The sequence below is a fragment of the Mustelus asterias genome, chromosome 19 (genome assembly GCF_964213995.1).
Source record: "Mustelus asterias chromosome 19, sMusAst1.hap1.1, whole genome shotgun sequence".
In the NCBI taxonomy this organism is placed as follows: domain Eukaryota; kingdom Metazoa; phylum Chordata; class Chondrichthyes; order Carcharhiniformes; family Triakidae; genus Mustelus; species Mustelus asterias.
In genome coordinates this window covers 58,674,521-58,696,804 of record NC_135819.1, presented here as the reverse complement: position 1 = coordinate 58,696,804, position 22,284 = coordinate 58,674,521, and the positions used below count along the sequence as shown (strand labels likewise).

The window sequence follows — 22,284 nt, the reverse complement described above, 5'->3', positions numbered from 1 at the left end:
ACCCCTAATTTCCTAAAATGGAAGCAGGGAAGCCATATTATGAAGCCAGAGTCATTTTCTTCCAGTGCCTCCCACTTCAGTAATCACTGAAATCTCCTGCATAGTTCTAGTACTATTTGTATTTTAGTTAATTTTAGAATATAAGTGTGGGAAATGAGTCACAAAAGAATCATCTCATGGTGATAAGGCGTTGCTAAAACGTGCCCAGAGAAGCTGCAATAAGTATAAAGGAAGTTTACTTGCAATAATGCATTCAAAATAAAAGTTAGATTTTCTATTGTACCAACTAGCTAAGCTATCATATATTCTGGAAATTCCATGTGTTTTAATGTTGAGAGTTTTGCTTTGACTTTTCTGTGTTTAACAGAAATTATTAGGATGTGTAAATATTGAACCATGAACATGCATTTTTGTATATTTAAACAGCGACTCAGAAGACTGTCAACTAAATATAGAACTGAAAAAATCTACCCAACAAACGTTGGAGAAAAGGAAGAAAATGTTAAGAAGAACAGATATAAAGATATCTTGCCATGTAAGTTTTCAAATTTGTATTTTAAATTCAGTGGTAACTTTAAAGGCTTTGAATTTTCTGGAAACCTTGAGGGCTATTGATTTTAGTAACAACTGGTTGTATTTATTTAGTGCTTTTAATTTAATAAAATGTTCAAGAAACATTACAAAGCCATTTTGACACACAGCCAAATACATAGCTATTCGGGCAGGTGGAATGCCTTTCAGGATGAAAGAGGGGTAGAGAGGTAGGGAGGTTTAGGTAGGGAATTCCAGAGCCCTGGCAGCTGAAAGCATGGCAACTAATGGTGGAACAATTGCAGTAGGGAATGCTCAAGATGCCAGAATTGGTGAAGTACAGGTATCTTGGAAGGTTATGTGACTGAAAGAGATTAGAGGTAGGGCAAGGGTGGAGGGATTTGAAAACCAGGATGAGAATATTCAAAATTGAGCCATTTCTTAACTGGGAGCTAATATTGGTCAACAAACACAGGTTATTGACAAATTTACAGTTTTGATAGTGCAATTAATTTTTTGTTGGAATCTTCCCAAGTGACTTTACCTGTGTTTTTGTTCATTTTAATATATCTCATTGTATTGGCTGTCATGGTAGTTTAAAAAAAATATTTTTGACAGTCCTTCATGTTATAATTCAGATAGTTTTTTTTCTTTCACTCTAACTTTAGTGCAGCACAAACTCTAACATCTCCAATTGTTTGCATGTTATTTTCTCATCAGAAGAATAGATTAAGTTTCAGTGGGATAAGCTTTTTTGAATTTGCATTTTATGATGTTTCCATGCATGTGGTGTTTGAATGGTATGCTGTGTATTAACTTTTATGTTTGTAAAGATTTTTTATTCTCTCTGCCTTCTTCACTATAGTTGACCATAGCAGGGTGAAACTTGCATTGAAAATTTCAGAACAAGATTCAGATTATATCAACGCAAATTTTATTAAGGTAATGTATGTCATTCCTTCACACAGCGTTTTATTTCGTGGAAAAATATTACGATTGTGACAATGATACAGTTGCAATGTTTCAATAAATGCATGTCATAGTTGTTACATGTGATGGTTCATGTTTAAAGCATGCTTTTGTTTCCTATGATTGTTGCTAAAAGCAAACAGTTCTCACTAAACTTTGTTTCACCGTGATGAAAATTGATGATGAAATTAACTGGTAACTTTGTTTGGATTTTGTGCTCAGTGAGGCAAGAAAGGTGGCACAGTGGTCAGCACTGCTGCCTCGGAGCTCCAGGGACCCGGGTTCGATTCCTGGCTTGGGTCACTGACTGTGTGGAGTCTGCATGTTCTCCCTGTGTCAGAGTGGGTTTCCTTTGGGTGCTCCGGTTTCCTCCCACAGTCCAAAGATGTACTGGTTAGGTGCATTGGCCATGCTAAATTCTCCCTCCGTGTACCTGAACAGGCACCAGAGTGTGGCGACTAGGGGATTTTCGCAGTAACTTCATTGTAGTGTTGATGTAAACCTACTTGTGATAAATAAACTTCAACTTTATTTTAAACAGTAGGACTGAAGTGGAATTAACATTTTGCTTCCCCAAATATTGGCATGAAGTGCTCAAGTTGGATAGAGCATGATCATCATTCTACCCATGAAACTGTCTTCACCTTGATTTAAAAGGATGTTCCTCTTTGTCGATTAGATTTTTAAAATTTCCCATACTGTTCATATTGCCTTTTAGACATGATTGTGGGACAGTTTTCCACTTTAGAGCCATGCCTTTTGGGAATCAATTCAATCTACATTTCTTGTCAAATATTTTAAAAGTGAAGAAACTTGATATGAACTTCATAATTTCATAAGATATAGCAGCAGAATTAGGCCATTTGGCCCATCGAGTCTGCTCCACCTTTCGATCATGACTGATATGCTCCTCATCCTCATTTTCCTCCCTTCTCCCCATGACCTTTCAACCAATTAAAAATCTGTAACTCAATTTACTCCTTGTCCCAGCATCCACTGCACTTTGGGGTAGTGAATTCCACAGATTCACAGCCCTTTGGGAGAAGTAGCTTCTCCTCAACTCTGTTTTGAATTTGCTACCCCTTATCCTAAGACTATCACCTCTTGTCCTAAATGCCCCACCAGCGGAAGCATTCGCTCCACATCTACTTTATCCATTTCTTTTATCATCTTGAATACCTCAATTTGATCTCCCCTCATAAATTCCAGAGAGTTTCGGCCTAAACTGTTCAATCTCTCTTCATATACCAAACCCCTCATCTCTGAAATCAATTTAGTGAATCTCCTCTGAACTGCCTCCAATGCCAATCCTCAAATACGGGGACCAAAACTGCACAATACTCCAGATGCGGCCTCACCAATGCCTTGTATAGCTGCAACATTACTTACCTTTATATCCTGTGTCTTTAGCTATAAATGCCAACATTCCATTCACTTTCTTATCTGTTTCCTTTGTTTAGTTGTGAAAATTGTATTGTGTTTTGTAATTAAAGTAGACAAGCTGGAAATATGCAGCAGGCCAGGCAGCATCTGTGGAGAACGAAACAGAGTTAATGTGTCAGGCAGGTGACCTTTCACCGGAACACAGCAAAGAAAGGTCATTGACCTGAAACATGAACCCCATTTCTCCACAGATGCTGCCTGAATATTTCCAGTGTTTCTCTTCCCATTTCAGATCTCAGCACCAGCAACATTACTGAATTTTGTATGTCCCGGGTTTAAAAGGTTAAAGCTGAAATGTCTCCCATAATTTCTTTTGACTTTGTCCCTCCCCTCAATGAAGGCTGATTTTTGTTTTGTTTTCCATACATACTGTTGACTTTGCAAAATATACTAAATCAAGGGACAAATAGAGGGTGAAGGAAATAAGCACAATTACTATTACTGAAGGAAAAAGTACTACGGAAACTAATGGGGCTAAAGGCTGATGAGTCCTGTGGACCTGATGGGTTGTATCCTAGGATATTAAAGGAAGTTGCAACAGAGATAATGGATACACTGGTAGTAAACTTCCAAGAATCTTTACATTTTGGAAAGTTCCAGAAGATTGGAAAACTGCCATTGCAAAAAGGGAGGGGGACAAAAAACACGTAACTACAGGCCAGTTAGCTTCTGCCATTGGGGAAATGTTGGAGTTCATTATAAAAGGATGTAACAGCAGAGAGTTTAGAAATATATAATATAATCAAGCAGAGCCAGCATGGCTTCATGAAAGGAAAAACCATGCCTGACAAATTTAGAATTCTTTGAGGTGGTACTGAGCAGGATAGATCAAGTGGAACCAGAAGATGTAATACACTTGGATTTCCAAAAAGCATTCAATAAGAAAACGTACAAAAGGTGACTAAAATAAGAGCCCATGGAGTTGGGATAGTATATTAGCATGGAAAGAAGATTTGCTAACTAATAAGATGGAGAGTTGGGATCAGAGGGGCATTTTCAGGAAGGCGATCTGTAACTGGTGGAGTGCCGCAGGGATTAATGCTAGGGCCACAAATATTTACAATATAAATGACTTGGATGAGGAAAGTGAATGTACTATTGCCAAGTTTGCAGATGGCACAAAAATAGGTGGGAAGGCGAGTGGTGAGGAATACACATAATCTACAGAAGGATATAGTCCATTTGTATGAATGGATAAAACTTAGCAGATGGAACATCATGTCGGAAAATGTGAAATTATGCACTTTGGTAAGGAGAATAAAGGAGCTGAATATTATTTACATTGAGAAAGACTGCAGAAAGCTGTAGCACATAGGAATTTAGAGTCCTTGTGCATAAATCACAAAAAACTAGCATGCAAGTTCGGCAGGTAATAACGAAGGCAAATGGAATGTTGGTCGAATGGAGTATTAAAAACAGGGAAGTTTTGCTAAAACTATACAAGACACAAGTTAGACCACTCTTGGAATACTGTAAATGGTTTTGGTTCCCTTGTCTAAGGAAAGATGCATTGTCATTGAAGGCAGTACAGAGAAGGTTAATTCGGTTGATCCTAGGTATGGAGGGATTTTCTGAGGAGAGGTTGAACAGATTGGACCTGTACTCATTGGAGTTTGGAAGAATGAGAGATGACCTTATTGAGACATATGGGCTTCACAGAGGATCTGACAGGTGCTGAAAGGTTGTTTCTCTGGACCAGAGGGCATAATCTCAGACTTGGGGGTTGCCCATTTAAGACTGAGATAAGGAGAATTTATTTCTCTTGAGGGTAGTGAATCTATGGAAATCTTTACCGCAGAGGGCTGTAGAGGCTAGATCATTAAGTATGTTCATGGTTGAGATAGACAGATTTTTAATCAGTAAGGGAATTGAAGGTTATGGGGATAAGGCGGGAAAGTGGAGTTGAGGATTATCATATCAGATCAGTCATTATCGCATCAAATGACGGAACAGACTCGATGGGCTGAATGCCCTACTTCTGCTCCTATGGCTGGGATGGATGCAACTATTAGCCATTTGGACTAGTCAGATGAATTACATATAGCCCTTTGAGATCCAGTAATTTACTTTGTTCAGTTATGTAGTGCTGTGATTATTTAAGTGGCAAATCTTCATCTTAATGGACTTCTGCAGCTGATTTTAAATTTACTCTCCTGCAACTACTGGTCTCTGCTTTTAAAACAAGTGGAACTTGGCCTAAAAGTCCAGAGGGAGGCAAGAAAGTTGCTAATTGAAAGTCAGCACTGAAGTAGCAAAGCAAATTAAACCGGACCAATGTTAATAGAGATGAATAGATATGATGCAGCCAGTAATCTCACCACCTTTGAAGAAATGGGGAAACCTATATAAGCCTCTGTTCCATATATGATAGTTAACCATTGGTACTATCCTCTGACCAACCAAAGTCACTGACATACTAAGTTATTTGTGATCTGCAATAGTTTATACCATTTATAGTGCTTCAAATCATCAGAGCCATAGAGGTTTACAGCATGGAAACAGGCCCAACTTGTCCATGCCTCCCTTTCTAAAAAAAAAACCCTAAACTAATCCTAATTGCCCTCTATACCCATCGTACCCATGTAACTATCTAAATGCTTTCTAAAAGATAAAATTGTACCCGCCTCTACTACTACCTCTGGCAAGTTGTTCCAGACACTCACCACCCTGTGTGAGAAAAAATTGCCCCTCTGGACACTTTTGTATCTCTCCCCTCACCTTAAACCTATGCCCTCTAGTTTTAGACTCCCCTACCTTTGGGAAAAGATATTGACTATCTACCTTGTCTATGCCCCTCATTATTTTATAGACCTCTATAAGGTCACCTCTCAGCCTCCTACGCTCCAGAGAAAAATGTCCCAGTCTACTGAGCCTCTCCTTATAACTCAATCCATCAAGTCTTGCAGTGTAGAAAATTGCCCAGCCATATCCCGTCCACACAAACAGGACAAATCCAAGCCAGCCAATTGCCACATCAGTCTAACCATCAGCAAAGTGATGAAAGATGTTGCTGACAGTGCTATAAAGCTGCACCAGGCTACTCGGCTTCTGATCCTTTACCGCTTTGGTCCAATCACTGATAAAAGAGCTGAAATCATTTTCCTGGAGGAGTGGGAGAACAGAAGATGACGAGATGGGGTGCAAAAAGTAGTTAAAATGTTTGGCATTAGCTTCCAAACCAATTTTTGACAAGCTGTTAAAATACTTGGATTCAAAATGTATTTTAAGTCTTGAGATATGGTAAATAGAGTCTATTGATTCGAATTTCATTTGGGCTTATGTGTACTTAGTAACTATGTGTAAAAGCAATGACCTTGTTCATTGATGAATGTGTATTCTTGGAACTTTATCTTAATAGTTTAGAAAGTGAAGTGTTTTGAATCACTTTATAAAATTTTGATGAAGTACATTCTTGTCATTTTCCAGGGAGTGTATGGGCCAAAAACCTACATTGCTACCCAGGGTCCACTAGCAAATTCTGTACTAGACTTTTGGAGAATGATCTGGGAATACAAAGTTGTAGTAAGTATTGGCAGAACTTAATTTAATTAGTACTTTTTAAAATGAATTGAAAATATGCATCTACTTCAACTTGGAATTAAATTGACCTGAAAATTTAAAGTTTAAAATAGACTGCATGTCATTTTTGCTTTTATTATATCTAATTCATGACTTTTGTGTTCAATAATATGTGACTTAAAAGAGGCTATTGCCCAATTTGTCTTGTGTTGAAGAGATACTTGTTTTGCTGTTTTTGTACTTGTGATCAATTCCATTTGACTTCAAACTGGCTACTGCCCTTTTTTATTGCAATTATTGATAAATGTCCTGTTAATTTGCTGAGACATTTTATCTTTGAATCAGAAGTCATCTTTTGAATGGAATAACTGCACCTTCATTGTTAAATCATGTGTGTTGGCAGAACAGAGTGCTACATCTTTTGGGAGTAAGGCCTCCAGGGTAGCAATCTCTGGACTGCTCCCGATGTCTAGTGCAAGTGAGGCTCGGAACAGGGAGATTCTACAGTTGAACGCGTGGCTAAAGGACTGGTGCAAGAGGGAGGGTTTTAAATTCATAGGTAACTGGGAAATCTTCAAGTCAGGATGGCAACTGTACAGAAAGGATGGGTTACACCTTAACTGGAAGGGAGCAAATATCCTGGCTGGGAGTTTTGCTAGAGTGTTTCGGCAGGATTTAAACTAGTGTGCCAGGGGGGTGGGGAACAAAACAGTAGGTCAGTAAATACTGAGGCTGGGGTTGAGCTGGAGGCCAGGGCAAGGCTAGCTAAGAAGAGGAGCACTCTGGAGGAGGATGACCTGAGTGGGCCTGGAGGTCTGGAGTGCATCTGCTTCAATGCGAGGAGCGTAACGGGTAAAACAGACGAACTTAGGGCCTTAATGCTTATGCGGAATTTGGATGTGGTTGCGGTGACGGAAACTTGGTTAAAAGAAGGACAGGACTGGCAGCTGAATATTCCGGGGTATAAGTGTTTTAGGCGAGACAGAGGAGGGGCTAAAAAAGGTGGGGGAGTAGCGATATTAGTTAAGGAGCATATTACCGCGGTGCAGAGGGTAGACAACTTAGAGGGGTCATGTACTGAGTCGCTGTGGGTGGAACTCAGAAACAGGAAGGGTGCGGTCACTATGCTGGGGGTGTACTACAGACCACCCAACAGCCCACGGGAAGTGGAGGAAAGGATATGTCAGGAGATTCTGGATAGGTGCAGAAAAAATAGGGTTGTTGTAGTGGGGGACTTTAATTTCCCTGGCACAGACTGGAAAGTGCTTAGAGCTGGGGGTCCGGACGGGGAGGAATTTGTAAAATGCGTACTGGAAGGTTCTTTGGAACAGTATGTAGATAGCCCGACTAGAGAGGGGGCTATACTGGACCTAGTTCTGGGAAATGAGCCGGGTCAGGTCGTCAAAGTTTCGGTAGGGGAACATGTGGCAAATAGTGACCACAACTCTGTTAACTTTAGGATAATAATGGACAAGGATGAGTGCTGTCCTACGGGCAGGGTGCTAAATTGGGGGAAGGCTAACTATAGCCGGATTAGGCAGGAATTGGTGGACGTTGATTGGGAGAGGATGTTCGAGGGTAAGTCCGCGTCTGGCATGTGGGAGTCTTTTAAGGAACTATTGATAAGGCTGCAGGATAGGCATGTGCCTGTAAAAAGGAAAGGTAGGATTCGAGAGCCGTGGATAACCAGGGAAATTGAGGATCTGATTAAAATGAAACGGGAGGCGTACGTTAAGTCCAGGCAACAGAAAACAGATGGAGCTCTGGAGGAATACAGAGAGAGTAGGAAAGAACTCAAACGGGAGTTAGAAGGGCAAAAAGAGGTCACGAGATGTTCTTGGCAGGCAGGATTAAGGAGAATCCTAAGGCATTCTATTCATACGATAGGAACGAAAGAGTTGTCAGGGAGAAAATCGGACCTCTCAGGGACAAAGGAGGGGAATTATGCTTAGAACCCAAGGGAATAGGGGAGATCCTAAATGAATACTTTGCATCGGTATTCACGAAGGAGAGGGGCGTGTTAACCGGGAGTGTCTCGGAGGGAGGTGTTGACCCGTTAGAGAAAATCTCCCTTACAAGAGAGGAAGTGTTAGGTGTTTTAGGGAACATTAAAACTGACAAAGCCCCAGGGCCTGATGGCATCTATCCTCGACTGCTCAGGGAGACGAGAGATGAAATTGCTGGGCCTCTGACGGAAATCTTTGTCGCTTCTTTGGACACGGGTGAGGTCCCTGAGGATTGGAGGATAGTGAATGTGGTCCCGTTGTTTAAGAAGGGTAGCAGGGATAACCCAGGAAATTATAGGCCGGTGAGCTTGACGTCCGTGGTAGGGAAGTTGTTGGAGAGGATTCTTAGAGACAGGATGTATGTGCATTTAGAACGGAACAATCTCATTAGTGACAGACAGCATGGTTTTGTAAGAGGGAGGTCGTGCCTTACAAATTTGGTGGAGTTTTTTGAGGAAGTGACAAAAACGGTTGATGAAGGAAGGGCCGTGGATGTTGTCTATATGGATTTCAGTAAGGCATTTGACAAAGTCCCACATGGCAGGTTGGTTAAGAAGGTTAAGGCTCATGGGATACAAGGAGAAGTGGCTAGATGGGTGGAGAACTGGCTTGGCCATAGGAGACAGAGGGTAGTGGTCGAAGGGTCATTTTCCAGCTGGAGGTCTGTGACCAGTGGTGTTCCGCACGGCTCTGTACTGGGACCTCTGCTATTTGTGATTATATATAAATGATTTGGAAGAAGGTGTAACTGGTGTAATCAGCAAGTTTGTGGATGACACGAAGATGGCTGGACTTGCGGATAGCGAAGAGCATTGTCGGGCAATACAGCAGGATATAGATAGGCTGGAAAATTGGGCGGAGAGGTGGCAGATGGAGTTTAATCCGGATAAATGCGAAGTGATGCATTTTGGAAGAAATAATGTAGGGAGGAGTTATACAATAAATGGCAGAGTCATCAGGAGTATAGAAACACAGAGGGACCTAGGTGTGCAAGTCCACAAATCCTTGAAGGTGGCAACACAGGTGGAGAAGGTGGTGAAGAAGGCATATGGTATGCTTGCCTTTATAGGACGGGGTATAGAGTATAAAAGCTGGAGTCTGATGATGCAGCTGTATAGAACGCTGGTTAGGCCACATTTGGAGTACTGTGTCCAGTTCTGGTCGCCGCACTACCAGAAGGACGTGGAGGCGTTAGATAGTGCAGAGAAGGTTTACCAGGATGTTGCCTGGTATAGAGGGTCTTAGCTATGAGGAGAGATTCGGTAAACTGGGGTTGTTCTCCCTGGAAAGACGGAGAATGAGGGGAGATCTAATAGAGGTGTACAAGATTATGAAGGGTATAGATAGGGTGAACAGTGGGAAGCTTTTTCCCAGGTCGGAGGTGACGATCACGAGAGGTCACGGGCTCAAGGTGAGAGGGGCGAAGTATAACTCAGACAGAGGGTGGTGGGGGCCTGGAATGCGCTCCCAAGTAGGGTGGTGGAGGCAGGCACGCTGACATTGTTTAACACTTAGCTGGATAGTCACATGAGCAGCCTGGAAATGGAGGGATACAAACGATTGGTCTAGTTGGACCAAGGAGCGGCACAGGCTTGGAGGGCCGAAGGGCCTGTTTCCTGTGCTGTACTGTTCTTTGTTCTTGGGAATTAGCCAGCAACAGATAGTAAATATCATAATACCCATTTTATTTAGCTTCTGACTTTAAGGTTTACTTGAAAGTTATTCGATTCAAATAACTGGTGCAAATTACGAATGTAGCAATGTAGTACAGTAGGACATCTTGACCATTGCACTGGTGCGATCTGTTTTGATCTGTCCCATTCCTTCCTTTTTTTTTTACAGTAAAGAACTGCGATCTTAACACTTTCACCACTGCTTGCATCTGTTGTATAGTTTTTATAATCAAATTATAAATCTATTACACTTGTTGAGCTAGTTAACTGACCTTTAGTTTTTCCTATTTTCAGATAATTGTCATGGCATGCCGTGAGTTTGAAATGGGAAGGGTAAGTTTCCTTGTTTTGCTTTTCATGTGCTAGCTGTTTTAAGGGCTTTCTTTGAAATGTACACATGAATATTAACTTTGCAGTAGTCTTGTGTCTTCTGTGAAACTTGCCTGCATGTCTTGTGAGCAAATTTTATGAGATCTCAATCTATAGGACTGTTTTGCCTGGTTGTAAGCAAGTTATTTGCATAAAGATTCCTGTTGCAGCTATTGAAAAATGACAAAAAAGGGTAGTAAGCGTAATTTCCAAACTGTCGGGATACAATGCTGCACCTTCTCTCGCTCCATGTTTGAGTCAGGGGAAGTAGATATATTGTTGGGAGCTATTCTCTGGTTACACAAGTAGAAGTGTCTGGTTAAAACTGAGCCTGCTGTGTAATTGTTTATTTTCACTCATTCTAAGTACTACTTTTGGTTGAAGAGAGATCAAGAAGTAAGCAGCTATAGTTATGCTGCAACAAGCAACATGTGCAATAGGTTGCACTTCAAGTTAGGTTTTTGAGAGGAAAACTTGTTTTTTATGCTGATCAAAAACTGTATAATGCCACAAATAAATGTACACTCAATTTTGAGTCATTTTTCTCTGTAGAAAAAATGTGAGCGTTACTGGCCGTCACATGGGGAAGCAGTCCTTCGTCTTGGAGAATTTCAGATTACATGTGTGAGTACTTTTGGCTCTCTGTGACAGATGTGTTTTGAATAGGTGTGAATGATATTTAATTTGCTAATTGGCAATAAATCTTTTCCCCCTTGACAAAATGATTTGCTTCCCTTTATTTTTATTTTGGGCTACCATCAGGTTCAACGTGTCAGAACGATAGTTTTAAATTCAGGGGGGGAATAATACAAATCAGGATTGATCTGATATTGACTTTACTGCATTTCACTGTATGATGTTCCAGTGCCCCAAAACATAAGGAAATAACATACGTGATTGAATTATATTATGGTGGGGTGTTGTTTGATGGACAAAGGCCACTCTGTCATCCTACCCAAATAGTTGATCATCTTGTCTGAACCTGTAGAGTGATTATCTCAGTCAGATGTCTGACCATTGGCACTGAGCCTAGTGCTGATCTCACCTGACATCTCCACTTTCCAGTGATAGATTGGATGATATTCCACAGCTGGAATCCTGGCAGATTTTCTTTAATTTGTGTTTCCTTCCGCTCCTCCCCACAAAGGATTTTGGAACGGTCACCATGTTTAAATGAAATATTGAGCTCCCTCAGCCACCCTGTTTGCAATTGAATTTTTGTGGTTTTGTATTAAGCCTATAATTGTGCCCAGTAGTTCAAGTAGGCAGCACATTGCTTCCTTCTCTAGGGCAATTAAGAATGGACTGGCCTAATCAGCGATGCTCACATTCCATGAACCAAAATGTATATATATTATATGTGTGTATATATATATATAATATATATATACTATATATATATGTTTTTAATCTCTAAAAGTTGCATTGTAGGTATGTTTATTGTTTAAGTAGAATTTCAAGAGAATTGCCACATAAGCATGATCTGAAATTTCTGTATTAGGTGTTAAGGGTACAGTTTAGAATAGGACGTGGTATTGTCTAATCTTTGTTTTCCCTCGGAGAAGTCATAGTTTTTTGAGAACTTGTATTATATGGAAACAGTTGATACTAGCTTCTCGTTGCACTAGGTAAATACAAATATTAGGTATTTTTATATTGATAGATGAGTGCCTTTGCATTATTTTGCCTTCTGTCACTATTCACAAAAGTGTACTGCAGTAAAACTGTTATTGTCCAAGCCTCTGAACATTGATCCAAAATTGGATGTCAAATTGGGAAAACGATGCGCTGATGCCATACTTATTTTTCCTCCTGATTAGGTTGTTGAATCCGAAATTAAGTTTTTCCCATCTTATATATTTGTAGATTTTGAATGTAGGCTATGTTCTCCTACAATCTAGAGATCATGAATATAAATCCCATTTAAATTTAACTTTTTTTAAAGCAACATAATTAGTTAATAAAAAGTTGGTGTCACCAGTAATGACTGTGCAACTGTCAAATTGTTGTATAAAAAACGACTGGTTTATCAGTGTCCCTTTTAGGGAAAGTGGGCGGCACGGTAGCACAGTGGTTAGCAATGCTGCTTCATAGCTCCAGGGACCTGGGTTCGATTCCCGGCTTGGGTCACTGTCTGTGTGGAGTTTGCACATTCTCCCCGTGTCTGCATGGGTTTCCTCCGGGTGCTCCGGTTTCCTCCCACAGTCCAAAGATGTGTGGGTTAGGTTGATTGGCCATGCTAAAATTGCCCCTTAGTGTCCTGAGATGCATAGGTGAGAGGGATTAGCGGGTAAATGTGTAGGGATATGGGGGTAGGGCCTGAGTGGGATTGTGGTCGGTGCAGACTCGATGGGCCAGATGGCCTCTTTCTGCACTGTAGGGATTCTATGAAAGAAACTTGTTGTCGTTGCCTGGCCTGTATATATTTGCAGTCCGTTATCAATGGAAGCAAAATGTAACTGCCCTTTGAAATCACTCAGCCATAGCAAACCACTACGATGTGGAAAATTGCCTAGGAATGTTCCTTGCAGAAAAGTTATAACCAGTCCAACCCAGCCAATGACCCATCATCACCAAGGTTGTAGAAACAGAGAACTGGCAAGTGGCACTTACTCACCAATAACCCGACCAATGTTCAGTTTGGACTCTACCAGACTACTCGGCTCCAGAGCTCATTTCAGCCTTGATCCAAATATGGAGTCACAGTGGCAAGAGTCATATCTGGCAACAAGGAGTGATTGTTGGAGACTAATCACCTGAGCTTCAAGACATCATTCAGAGTTCATCAGAGTAGCCTCCGAGGCTATACAATCTTCAGCTGCTTTATCATTGAATCCCCATTGTGCAGGAGGAGGACATTCGGCCTATTAATTCTGCACCGACAATCCCACCCAGGCATTTACCCCGCAATCCCACATATCTACCCCGCTAATCCCACTAACTATGCATTCCAGGACACTGAGGGGCAATTTAGCATGGCCAATTAAACTAACCCGCACATCTTTGGACTGTGGGAGGAAACCGGAGCACCCGGAGGAAACCCACGCAGACAAGGGGAGAATGTGCAAACTCCACACAGTCACCCAAGCTGGGAATCAAACCCAGGTCCCTGGAGCTGTGAGGCAACAGTGCTAACCACTGGGCCATTGTGCTGCCCTAAATGCAGCTAATACACACATCAATTAGAAGTAATGGCGTGGCAGGTGAGAATTCTTCTTCTGAACTATCAGTGCTGCTGTTATCAGTGGCCTTTCTGTCATTATCGCTTTAGAAAGTATTGTTTGCTAATTCATAGTGCTCAGCTCTTTTTGCAGTTCTTCAAATAATGAAACAGTCTATGCCTGTATGCAACAAAACCTGAACAACATAAGCAGGCTTAGGTTGTTTTTATTATTTTCATATGACATGGCCATTATTGGCCAGGACAGTAAGAAGTCTCACAACACCAGGTTAAAGTCCAACAGGTTTATTTGGCAGCAAAAGCCACTAGCTTTCGGAGCGCTGCCCTTTCGTCAGGTGAGTGGGAGTTCTGTTCACAAACAGGGCATATAAAGACACAGACTCAATTTACAAAATAATGGTTGGAATGCGAGTCTTTACAGGTAATCAAGTCTTAAAGGTACAGACAATGTGAGTGGAGAGAGCGTTGAGCACAGGTTAAAGAGATGTGTATTGTCTCCAGACAGGACAGTTAGTGAGCTTTTGCAAGCCCAGGCAAGTCGTGGGGGTTACAGATCGTGTGACATGAACCCAAGATCCCGGTTGAGGCTGTCCTCGTGTGCAGAACTTGGCTAACAGTTTCTGCTCAGCGATTCTGCGTTGTGTGTTGTGAAGGCCGCCTTGGAGAACGCTTACCTGAAGATCAGAGGCCGAATGCCCGTGATCGCTGAAGTGTTCCCCAACAGGAAGAGAACACTTCTGCCTGGTGATTGTCGAGCGGTGTTCATTCATCCGTTGTCGTAGTGTCTGCATGGTCTCCCCAATGTACCATGCCTCGGGACATCCATTCCTGCAGTGTATCAGGTAGACAACGTTGGCCAAGTTGCAAGAGTATGTACCGTGTACCTGGTGGATGGTGTTCTCACGTGAGATGATGGCATCCGTGTCGATGATCCGGCACGTCTTGCAGAGGTTGCTGGTGCAGGGTTGTGTGGTGTCGTGGTCACTGTTCTCCTGATGGCTGGGTAATTTGCTGCGGACAATGGTCTGTTTGAGGTTGTGCGGTTGTTTGAAGGCAAGAAGTGGGGGTGTGGGGATGGCCTTGGCGAGATGTTCGTCGTCTTCAATGACATGTTGAAGGCTCCGGAGAAGATGTCATAGCTTCTCCGCTCCGGGGAAGTACTGGACGACGAAGGGTACTCTGTCCACCGTGTCCCGTGTTAGTCGTCTGAGGAGGTCGGTGTGGTTTTTCGCTGTGGCCTGTCGGAACTGTCAATCGATGAGTTGAGCACCATATCCTGTTCTTATGAGGGCATCTTTCAGCGTCTGTAGGTGTCTCTTGCGATCCTCCTCATCTGAGCAGATCCTGTGTATATGGAGGGCTTCTCCATAGGGGATGGCTTCTTTACCGTGTTTAGGGTGGAAGCCGGACAAGTGGAAGTGGAGCAGTGGAGAAGTGCAAGACGTGCCGGATCATCGACACGGATGCCATCATCTTACGCGAGAACACCATCCACCAGGTACACGGTACATACTCTTGCAACTCGGCCAATGTTGTCTACCTGATATGCTGCAGGAAAGGATGTCCCGAGGCATGGTACATTGGGGAGACCATGCAGACACTACAACAACGGATGAATGAACACCGCTCGACAATCACCAGGCAAGAATGTTCTCTTCCTGTTGGGGAGCACTTCAGCGGTCATGGGCATTCGGCCTCTGATCTTTGGGTAAGCGTTCTCCAAGGCGGCAGAACGAGCATAAACTGATAGCCAAGTTCCGCACACATGAGGACGGCCTCAACCGGGATCTTGGGTTCATGTCACATTATCTGTAACCCCCACGACTTGCCTGGGCTTGCAAAATCTCACTAGCTGTCCTGTCTGGAGACAATACACATCTCTTTAACCTGTGCTGAATGCTCTCCACTCATTGTCTGTACCTTTAAGGCTTGATTACCTGTAAAAACTCGCATTCCAATCATTATTTTGTAAATTGAGTTTGTGTCTTTATATGTCCTGTTTGTGACTAGAACTCCCACTCACCTGACGAAGGGGCAGTGCTCCGAAAGCTAGTGGCGTTTGCTACCAAATAAACCTGTTGGACTTTAACCTGGTGTTGTGAGATTTCTTACTGTGTTTACCCCAGTCCATCGCTGGCATCTCCACATCATTATTGGCTAGGCCAGCACTTTGATTGCCATTGAGAAGATGGTGAGCTGCCTTCGTGAACCCGCTGCAGTTGTGTGTATGCATAGGTACATGCACAGTCCTATTAGGGAATTCCAGAATTTTAATGCAACGACAGTGAAAGAATGATATAATTCCAAGTCTGAATGCTGCATGGCTTGGAGGGAACTTGCAGATGGTGGTGTTTCCATGCATCTGATACCTTTTCCCTTCTGAATGATTGAGGTTGTGGATTTGAAAGGTGCTGTCAAAGAAGCATTGGATTGATAAATGTCATATAATTTAGCAGCACAGTGTCAAGCTATGACCATCTCCAACAAGCTACTAAAATGAGGCAAAGGCTCAGTATTTTTCAATGACTAGCCCGCCTCCAAGGTAGGTCAGGAATATGATGAGAGCACTTCCCCATTTGTATGAATGGCTACTGCTCCAGCAACACGTGAAGGTTGACAAAACAAAGCAATCTGCTTGATCAGCACTGGCTAGATGTCCATTCCCTCCACCTTCAACAAATTGGGGCAGCAGTGTGTAAAATTTACAGGATACAAGATGCCCACAGTGATTAGCACTGCTGCCTCACAGTGCGAAGGACCTGGGTTTGATTCCCCGCGAGGGTCACTGTCTGTGCAGAGCCTGCACGTTCTCCCCGTGTCTGCGTGGGTTTCCTCCTGATCCAGTTTTCTCCCACATCCAGTGATGTGTTGGTTAGGTGCTTGGACCATGCTGAATTCTCCCTCAGTGTACCCAAACAGGCACTGGAGTGTGGCGACTAGAGATTTTCACAGTAACGTCATTGCAGTGTTAATGTAAGACAACTTGTGGCAATAATAAATAAACTTTAAAAAAACAACAAGTTGCCAAAGCTTCTTTGATAAGACTTCTCAAAGCCACACACAATGACCAGGCTAGCAGGTCATGGAAACCAAGTTTAAAGTTCCCTATCACGTAACACAATCTCTTGGTTATACCCACATCTTGAAAGTAAATATTTTTGTAAATTGTTTTGTGAACTGTCTATAGCAAAAATAAATGAATTTTTAATAGGTGACATTAGCTGGTCAATTAAATATTTCTAAGATTCCTATTAAATTTAATGGGCTTAAAATTTAGGAATATCCTATAAGGCTTTGATCAACGTTTTGCAGCCTTTGGAGGAGGGGAGTACGGGATGAGGTGTGGGGGAGAGATATTGTTCGACGTCACAGAATGGATTTTGTCAATAAACTGTCAGGAGTATTTTTTACAATGATTAATTCTACTACTTGTTCCCATGTTGATGCTCATTGCTTTTTCCATCCACATGCATAGACTCCTGTCGTAATTTGTCATGAGCAATTTCACCAGTTCTAAGCTGTGGCGTTTTATTTTGCTAACTGATCAAAATTTACAACTTTGTTTTGTGTTATCAGTAAGTTTAAAGGTCTGCTCATTTTTTTCACATTGACCTGTGAACTTCCTTTTATTTGCTCATCCTATCATGCTGTTTCTCGTGGGAAGTGAATGGCAAATCTTGTTAGTGACCAGCACCTTGGGTGAGGGGGATTAATGTACGTAAATATTTCTGAAAGATAAGTGGGTACGCAGCGTATATTACAAATGGACGGAATTGCAGTTCTTCCGTTTGTGCTCCAAATCATGTAAAACAGCTGTAACTTCATTGCAGTAGACCGATTTGGCTGAATTGTTAGTTAATAGAAGCCCAATACACAAAACTGAAACATGAGATACGTTTATCAGTTTGCAGCAATGTTCCCTCTAAGCCATGTGGCCGCGCAGCCACCCAGACGTTCATGTGCAGGCTGAGCACAGCAGTCCTGTCATGAACTGCATGGATATTATCTGCAAGGGTATCTTAACTTGAAACACCAGTTCGTGGTGGTGTATAGTTTGGTTTTGGAATGGTGTGAGGAGTCACGTGAAACCCCAGTGAGAATACCTAGCTCATTCATCGTGTAACAATTACTGAAGACATTTATTAAATTAAAGAAAAGAAAAATACACAAGGATGGGACATTAATACTCTCATACAATTAAATAATAGAATTACTGAACACGCACACAGTTTATATAGAAATTGCCCCTTGTTCCAAGATGTGGGATCCCTGAACTCCTTAAGACCTTCCTGTTCCCAAACAGCATCCGAATTAAATAAGCCTATCAGTCAAATCCAGCTTACAGTTACCACACAATACAAGCTGGCTGACTAAGTCTGGGAAATGTCTTTTCCTGGTCCGGTGAAGATATTTGAACTGCCTTCACAAAGGTTTCTGCACTACTTGGCACTAAGACTTTTTAGATGTTAAAATGGTGCCTTGGCTGTGAGAGGTTAAACTGGCCTCTCGGCTCTTAGTTGTTACAATTCCTGCCTGATTCTACAGATGCTGGCAGTTATACCCTGGTTCATCTTTGATTCCCCCTTCTGTGGATTTGGGCTGTCTGCATCTCTCTCATTCCGTGGCTCTAGAATCTGTATACTTCCACTGGTCTCAGTCATCGAGGTAAGCTGTTTCCTGATGATCAGGCTATTTGCACCTGATTTTGTCTGCATGCCTGCCAATCTTGTTACTGGGAAAGGTCACATTTCTTCATCCCCTTTGAATGCTGGCTACTGCTGTCACTGTTGCTGGGTAGATCATATCCTTTCATTTCTTGTTAAATTCTTGTGCCTGCTGTCCTAGGCAGATCCATGACAGCTGCTTTAAATTATCATGCATGTGGAGCTGCACAATAATACTTTAAAGGGCTCATGCCTTTGAATGAGTAGGCCCTTCATAACAAAACAATTAAGAAAACATTAGTGTATAGCACAAGGATCAATTATATAAGGTTGTCCTAGACTGTGGAAAGTACCCCTCCTGAACACAATTATTAGGATTGTGTAACAGAAGAATCCATTTCCTTGATTGATTTTTGTAAGGAATGTTGTCCATGTCAGCATCTCAATATAGAAAGATATTATCTGGTTCTAAAATTAAGTTAATAGCATTTAGAATTCATTTTATTTGAAGTCAGCTGCTTTGTATTGATGGAACCAGTAGGACTGTATGGCCTTGTTAAATGCTCGGCACGTTGTGATGCTACTGCTTCAGGCAAACTACCATACTGTCACTTTGCTGTCTCGCACGATGCCTAATCCCATTGGTTGTCCTATCTACATGGGAGATGGAGTGCATAAAATGCAGTGAAACACCTCGTCACCTGCCCAGATTTCCTCCTTTCAGTCTGCGATTAGGCCTACATTTCCTCGATTGTGTAAGCTGCTGGCACGTTTTGGACTTGCCTAACGTGCACACTGAACTCTTAGAGTCTCCTCATATTTACAACCCAGTTCGTATGTCATTTTCAGATGCCCCTGTGGCATGACAGCCTCTGATAGTTTCCATGTGATCAGTCGTTTCAAACTTTATCCCGTACTTCCTTTGGTACACAAAAAAAATGCTGACTTTAATGCCACCTGATCCTTCAGGAAAGGTTATACGAAAATTGAATTTTTGGTGCAGATAGGCACGGTGGCACAGTGGTTAGCATTGCAGTCTCACAGCGCCATGGACTTGGGTTCGATTCCCAGCTTGCATTACTCTGTGTGGAGTCTGCACGTTCTCCCCATGTCTGCGTGGATTTCCTCCGGGTGCTCCGGTTTCCTCCCACAGTCTGAAAGATGTGTTGATTTAGGTGCATTGGCCAAGCAAAATTCTCCCTTAGTGTACCTGAACAGGTGCCAGAGTGTGGCGACTAGAGGTTTTTCACTAACTTCATTAGTGTTCATGTAAGTTTTATTTGTGACAAATAAATGAACTTTATTTAGTTGAAGTTGACATTTATTAAGGACACTTGACCCAACGTTGCCCTTGGCCACCCTCTTTTTTTTTAAATCCCCACACGCAACCTTTGAAGAACTCATTCCATGTTAGGACATTTATTCTATACCAGAATTCATCACTACATTCCCCTATTACCATTATGCTGGGAGTTATCACTCATCAGAAATTGAACTGGAAGAGCCACATTATTACTGACTACAAAAGCAGTTGGGGGGACTGGAATTGAGAGGAATAACTCACTTCTTGACTCTGTCAGTCCACTATAAATCAATTGTGTGATGGAATAGACCCCACTTGCCTGGATGAAAACAGCTCCAATAGCAGTCAAGAAGCTGGACACAATCAGTGTCAAAGCAGCCAGCTTGATTGGCACCCTGCCCACCACCTTCAACATTCACTCCCTCTACCACAGTCGCAGAGTGACAGCAGTGTGTAAAATCTGCATGATGCAGTAACTCACCAAGGGTTTTTTTTTAAACAGTGCCTGTGCCTTCCAAAGCTGCAACCTCTGTTGCTTGAAGAAAAATAAGGACAGCAGCTCACCTGTGAGCTCCCCTCCAATTTACTTGGAAAAGTATTGTCTTTCACTGTTGCTGAGTCAAAATCCTGGAACTTCCTTCCTAATGCCACTGTGGGTGGCAGCTCTTCCACAAGGACTGTAGTGGTTCAAGAATGCTTTTACAAAGGCAATAAAACGGGCCTTGCCAGTGATGCCCACATCCCAAGAATAAATTGAAAAAAGTGCTGATTGACTTATTTCTAGTTTTTTGCTTTGGAGTAGTATTCATTACCAATTGTATTTTCCAGCTCCGCTCACCTGGGGCCATTGGTTATTTGGCAGGATGCTTTATTCATGTTGAAGTGAGTTTAATTCAAAGTTAGATCTGAATTGGTTTTATTGTCCATCAAATCCATTGTCATGCTCCGATTATGATGCTATTTACAACATTTGAAAGCTTTATAAAGTGAGGAATAACATTTAACTGCAAACAGTGGGAAGAAGGGTTGGTTAAAGACAGGATGGAGTAAACTGTTTTTGAAAGTAGCACAGTGGCTGTGGGGTAAGAAGTCAAGTAATCTAGAAATGTGGTTTGATGCTTGGACAATTACTGGTGCAAGAACGGGTGATGGGAGGTATGGGGGTATTTGTGAAATTCTGAAAAATTTGCAAATTGTGTAGACTTCTGCGAATGATGACGTAGAATCAGGTACCAGGCAGAGAGGGAGAGGTAAAGGCAGAGATAAGTGATGTGAAAATGGAAGAAAGGGAACTGGATATAGTGTGAAGCTTGGCTTCAGGTCAAGTAGTATGCTGGGGTTTTGCACCTCTGAACTTAGTCTGAGAAGACACCCTGGGGGTTAAATAGGAATCCAGGTCTAGGGTACACAGCTGTGTGTGTGAACTGAAAAGAAAGGTAAAGTCTAGCATTATTGGGATTTGGTAGCATTGCTGGGTGAAGAGCAAGGCGTAGCTGCCTTAATGAGAGCACTGAGGAGATTAGGACACAATCTCTGTCTTTTGAGAGCCATTAGGCCCCACCTATTCACACATCAACCTCAGAGGAGGCTCCAATCATAAGAGGGCATGGGGTGGGGAAAGACCATGGTGATTTATACACAAGGTTGATAACTTTAAATTTAACCTGTAGCCAGTATAGGTCAGTTAGGATAGGTGAATGGGACTTGATAATCAACAGATATAGACAGCCAGAGGTTTGGAAAATTATTTGTATATTCAAATTTTCATTCGTTGAACAACACAGCAGTCATTTGTTTATTAGAGCATCATGTGAGTTGATAGGTTCATAAGCTACGATGGTGAAAAGTTGACAAGTTTTCCATTGTAAAATGGTAATTGCACTCTTGTGAGCGTTTTGCATTCTGAATTGGAAGCACAGGAAGTAAGATCAGTGTGCACAGGAAACGCACTGGATTTTTACGCCCAATTGTGACTGGTTACTTAAATGTGCCTTACTGCAAGGTCATGGTCTGTAGACTGAGTTAGAATCTACAGTTTGGTGTAGCTAGTGGTAATATAGAGGCAAATCAGGTATACACATTGCTGCATATCGATGAAACAAATTGGTTTTGATATTTTCTAATGCAAGACTATTAGTGTTCATCTTAAAAGAACTGCATCCTGTTACCTGTCGATTTTTAGTCTGCTGAAATTATCAGTTCTTTGGCTTGGCTGGAGATGGACTGCTCTCTCTCAACCTGTGAACCTCTTCGCACTGCATTTGTGTAAAAAGTTTGTTTAAGTTATTTTGTCTTTGAGCAATCATCTAAGTAAGATGGTAAAATTATTGCCATGTGCTGGTTAAATAGGTCAGGCCACCCCAGTTTTTCCGTGCTTTGTGAGATATAGATGAATGCAGAAAATTCCTTGACAGTTAAACAAAAGCTTTCATGCAAATATTGGAACGTAGTATAATGGTTACAGTGTTTGATTGGCAACTCAGAATGAGTTGTAAAATGGAATTCAGTGCAGTAATTTATGGACTGACAATTTAGGGAGAAGAAAACATTCATAAAAGCTGCTATCTTATTAAATATGTAATTAATTTGCATTTTTTCATGAGTAGGACTGTACTTCCATCGATTT

General features: G+C 41.9%; 2 protein-coding genes across 6 annotated transcripts in view; one reads left to right on the top strand and one right to left on the bottom strand.

Moving 5' to 3' along the window:
• gsap (gamma-secretase activating protein) overlaps positions 1 to 22,284 on the bottom strand; it is a 304,945-nt gene that overhangs the window by 226,845 nt on the left and 55,816 nt on the right. The gene's annotated exons all lie outside the window — the stretch shown is intronic.
• The window catches only part of LOC144507977 (tyrosine-protein phosphatase non-receptor type 12-like), a 137,146-nt gene that overhangs the window by 63,434 nt on the left and 51,428 nt on the right, over positions 1 to 22,284 (top strand). For 3 of the 5 annotated variants that reach the window (XR_013500184.1, XM_078235619.1, XM_078235620.1), the window contains exons 2-7: positions 427 to 535; positions 1,397 to 1,473; positions 6,370 to 6,465; positions 10,436 to 10,474; positions 11,063 to 11,134; positions 18,237 to 18,356. Coding sequence is in view for 4 of the 5 variants with exons in the window: in XM_078235619.1 (XP_078091745.1) it covers positions 427 to 535; positions 1,397 to 1,473; positions 6,370 to 6,465; positions 10,436 to 10,474; positions 11,063 to 11,134; positions 18,237 to 18,356 (513 nt within the window). In the remaining variant the exon portion in view is untranslated. The remainder of the gene's footprint in view (positions 1 to 426; positions 536 to 1,396; positions 1,474 to 6,369; positions 6,466 to 10,435; positions 10,475 to 11,062; positions 11,135 to 18,236; positions 18,357 to 22,284) is intronic. The other 2 variants (XM_078235621.1, XM_078235622.1) reach the window with 1 other exon arrangement.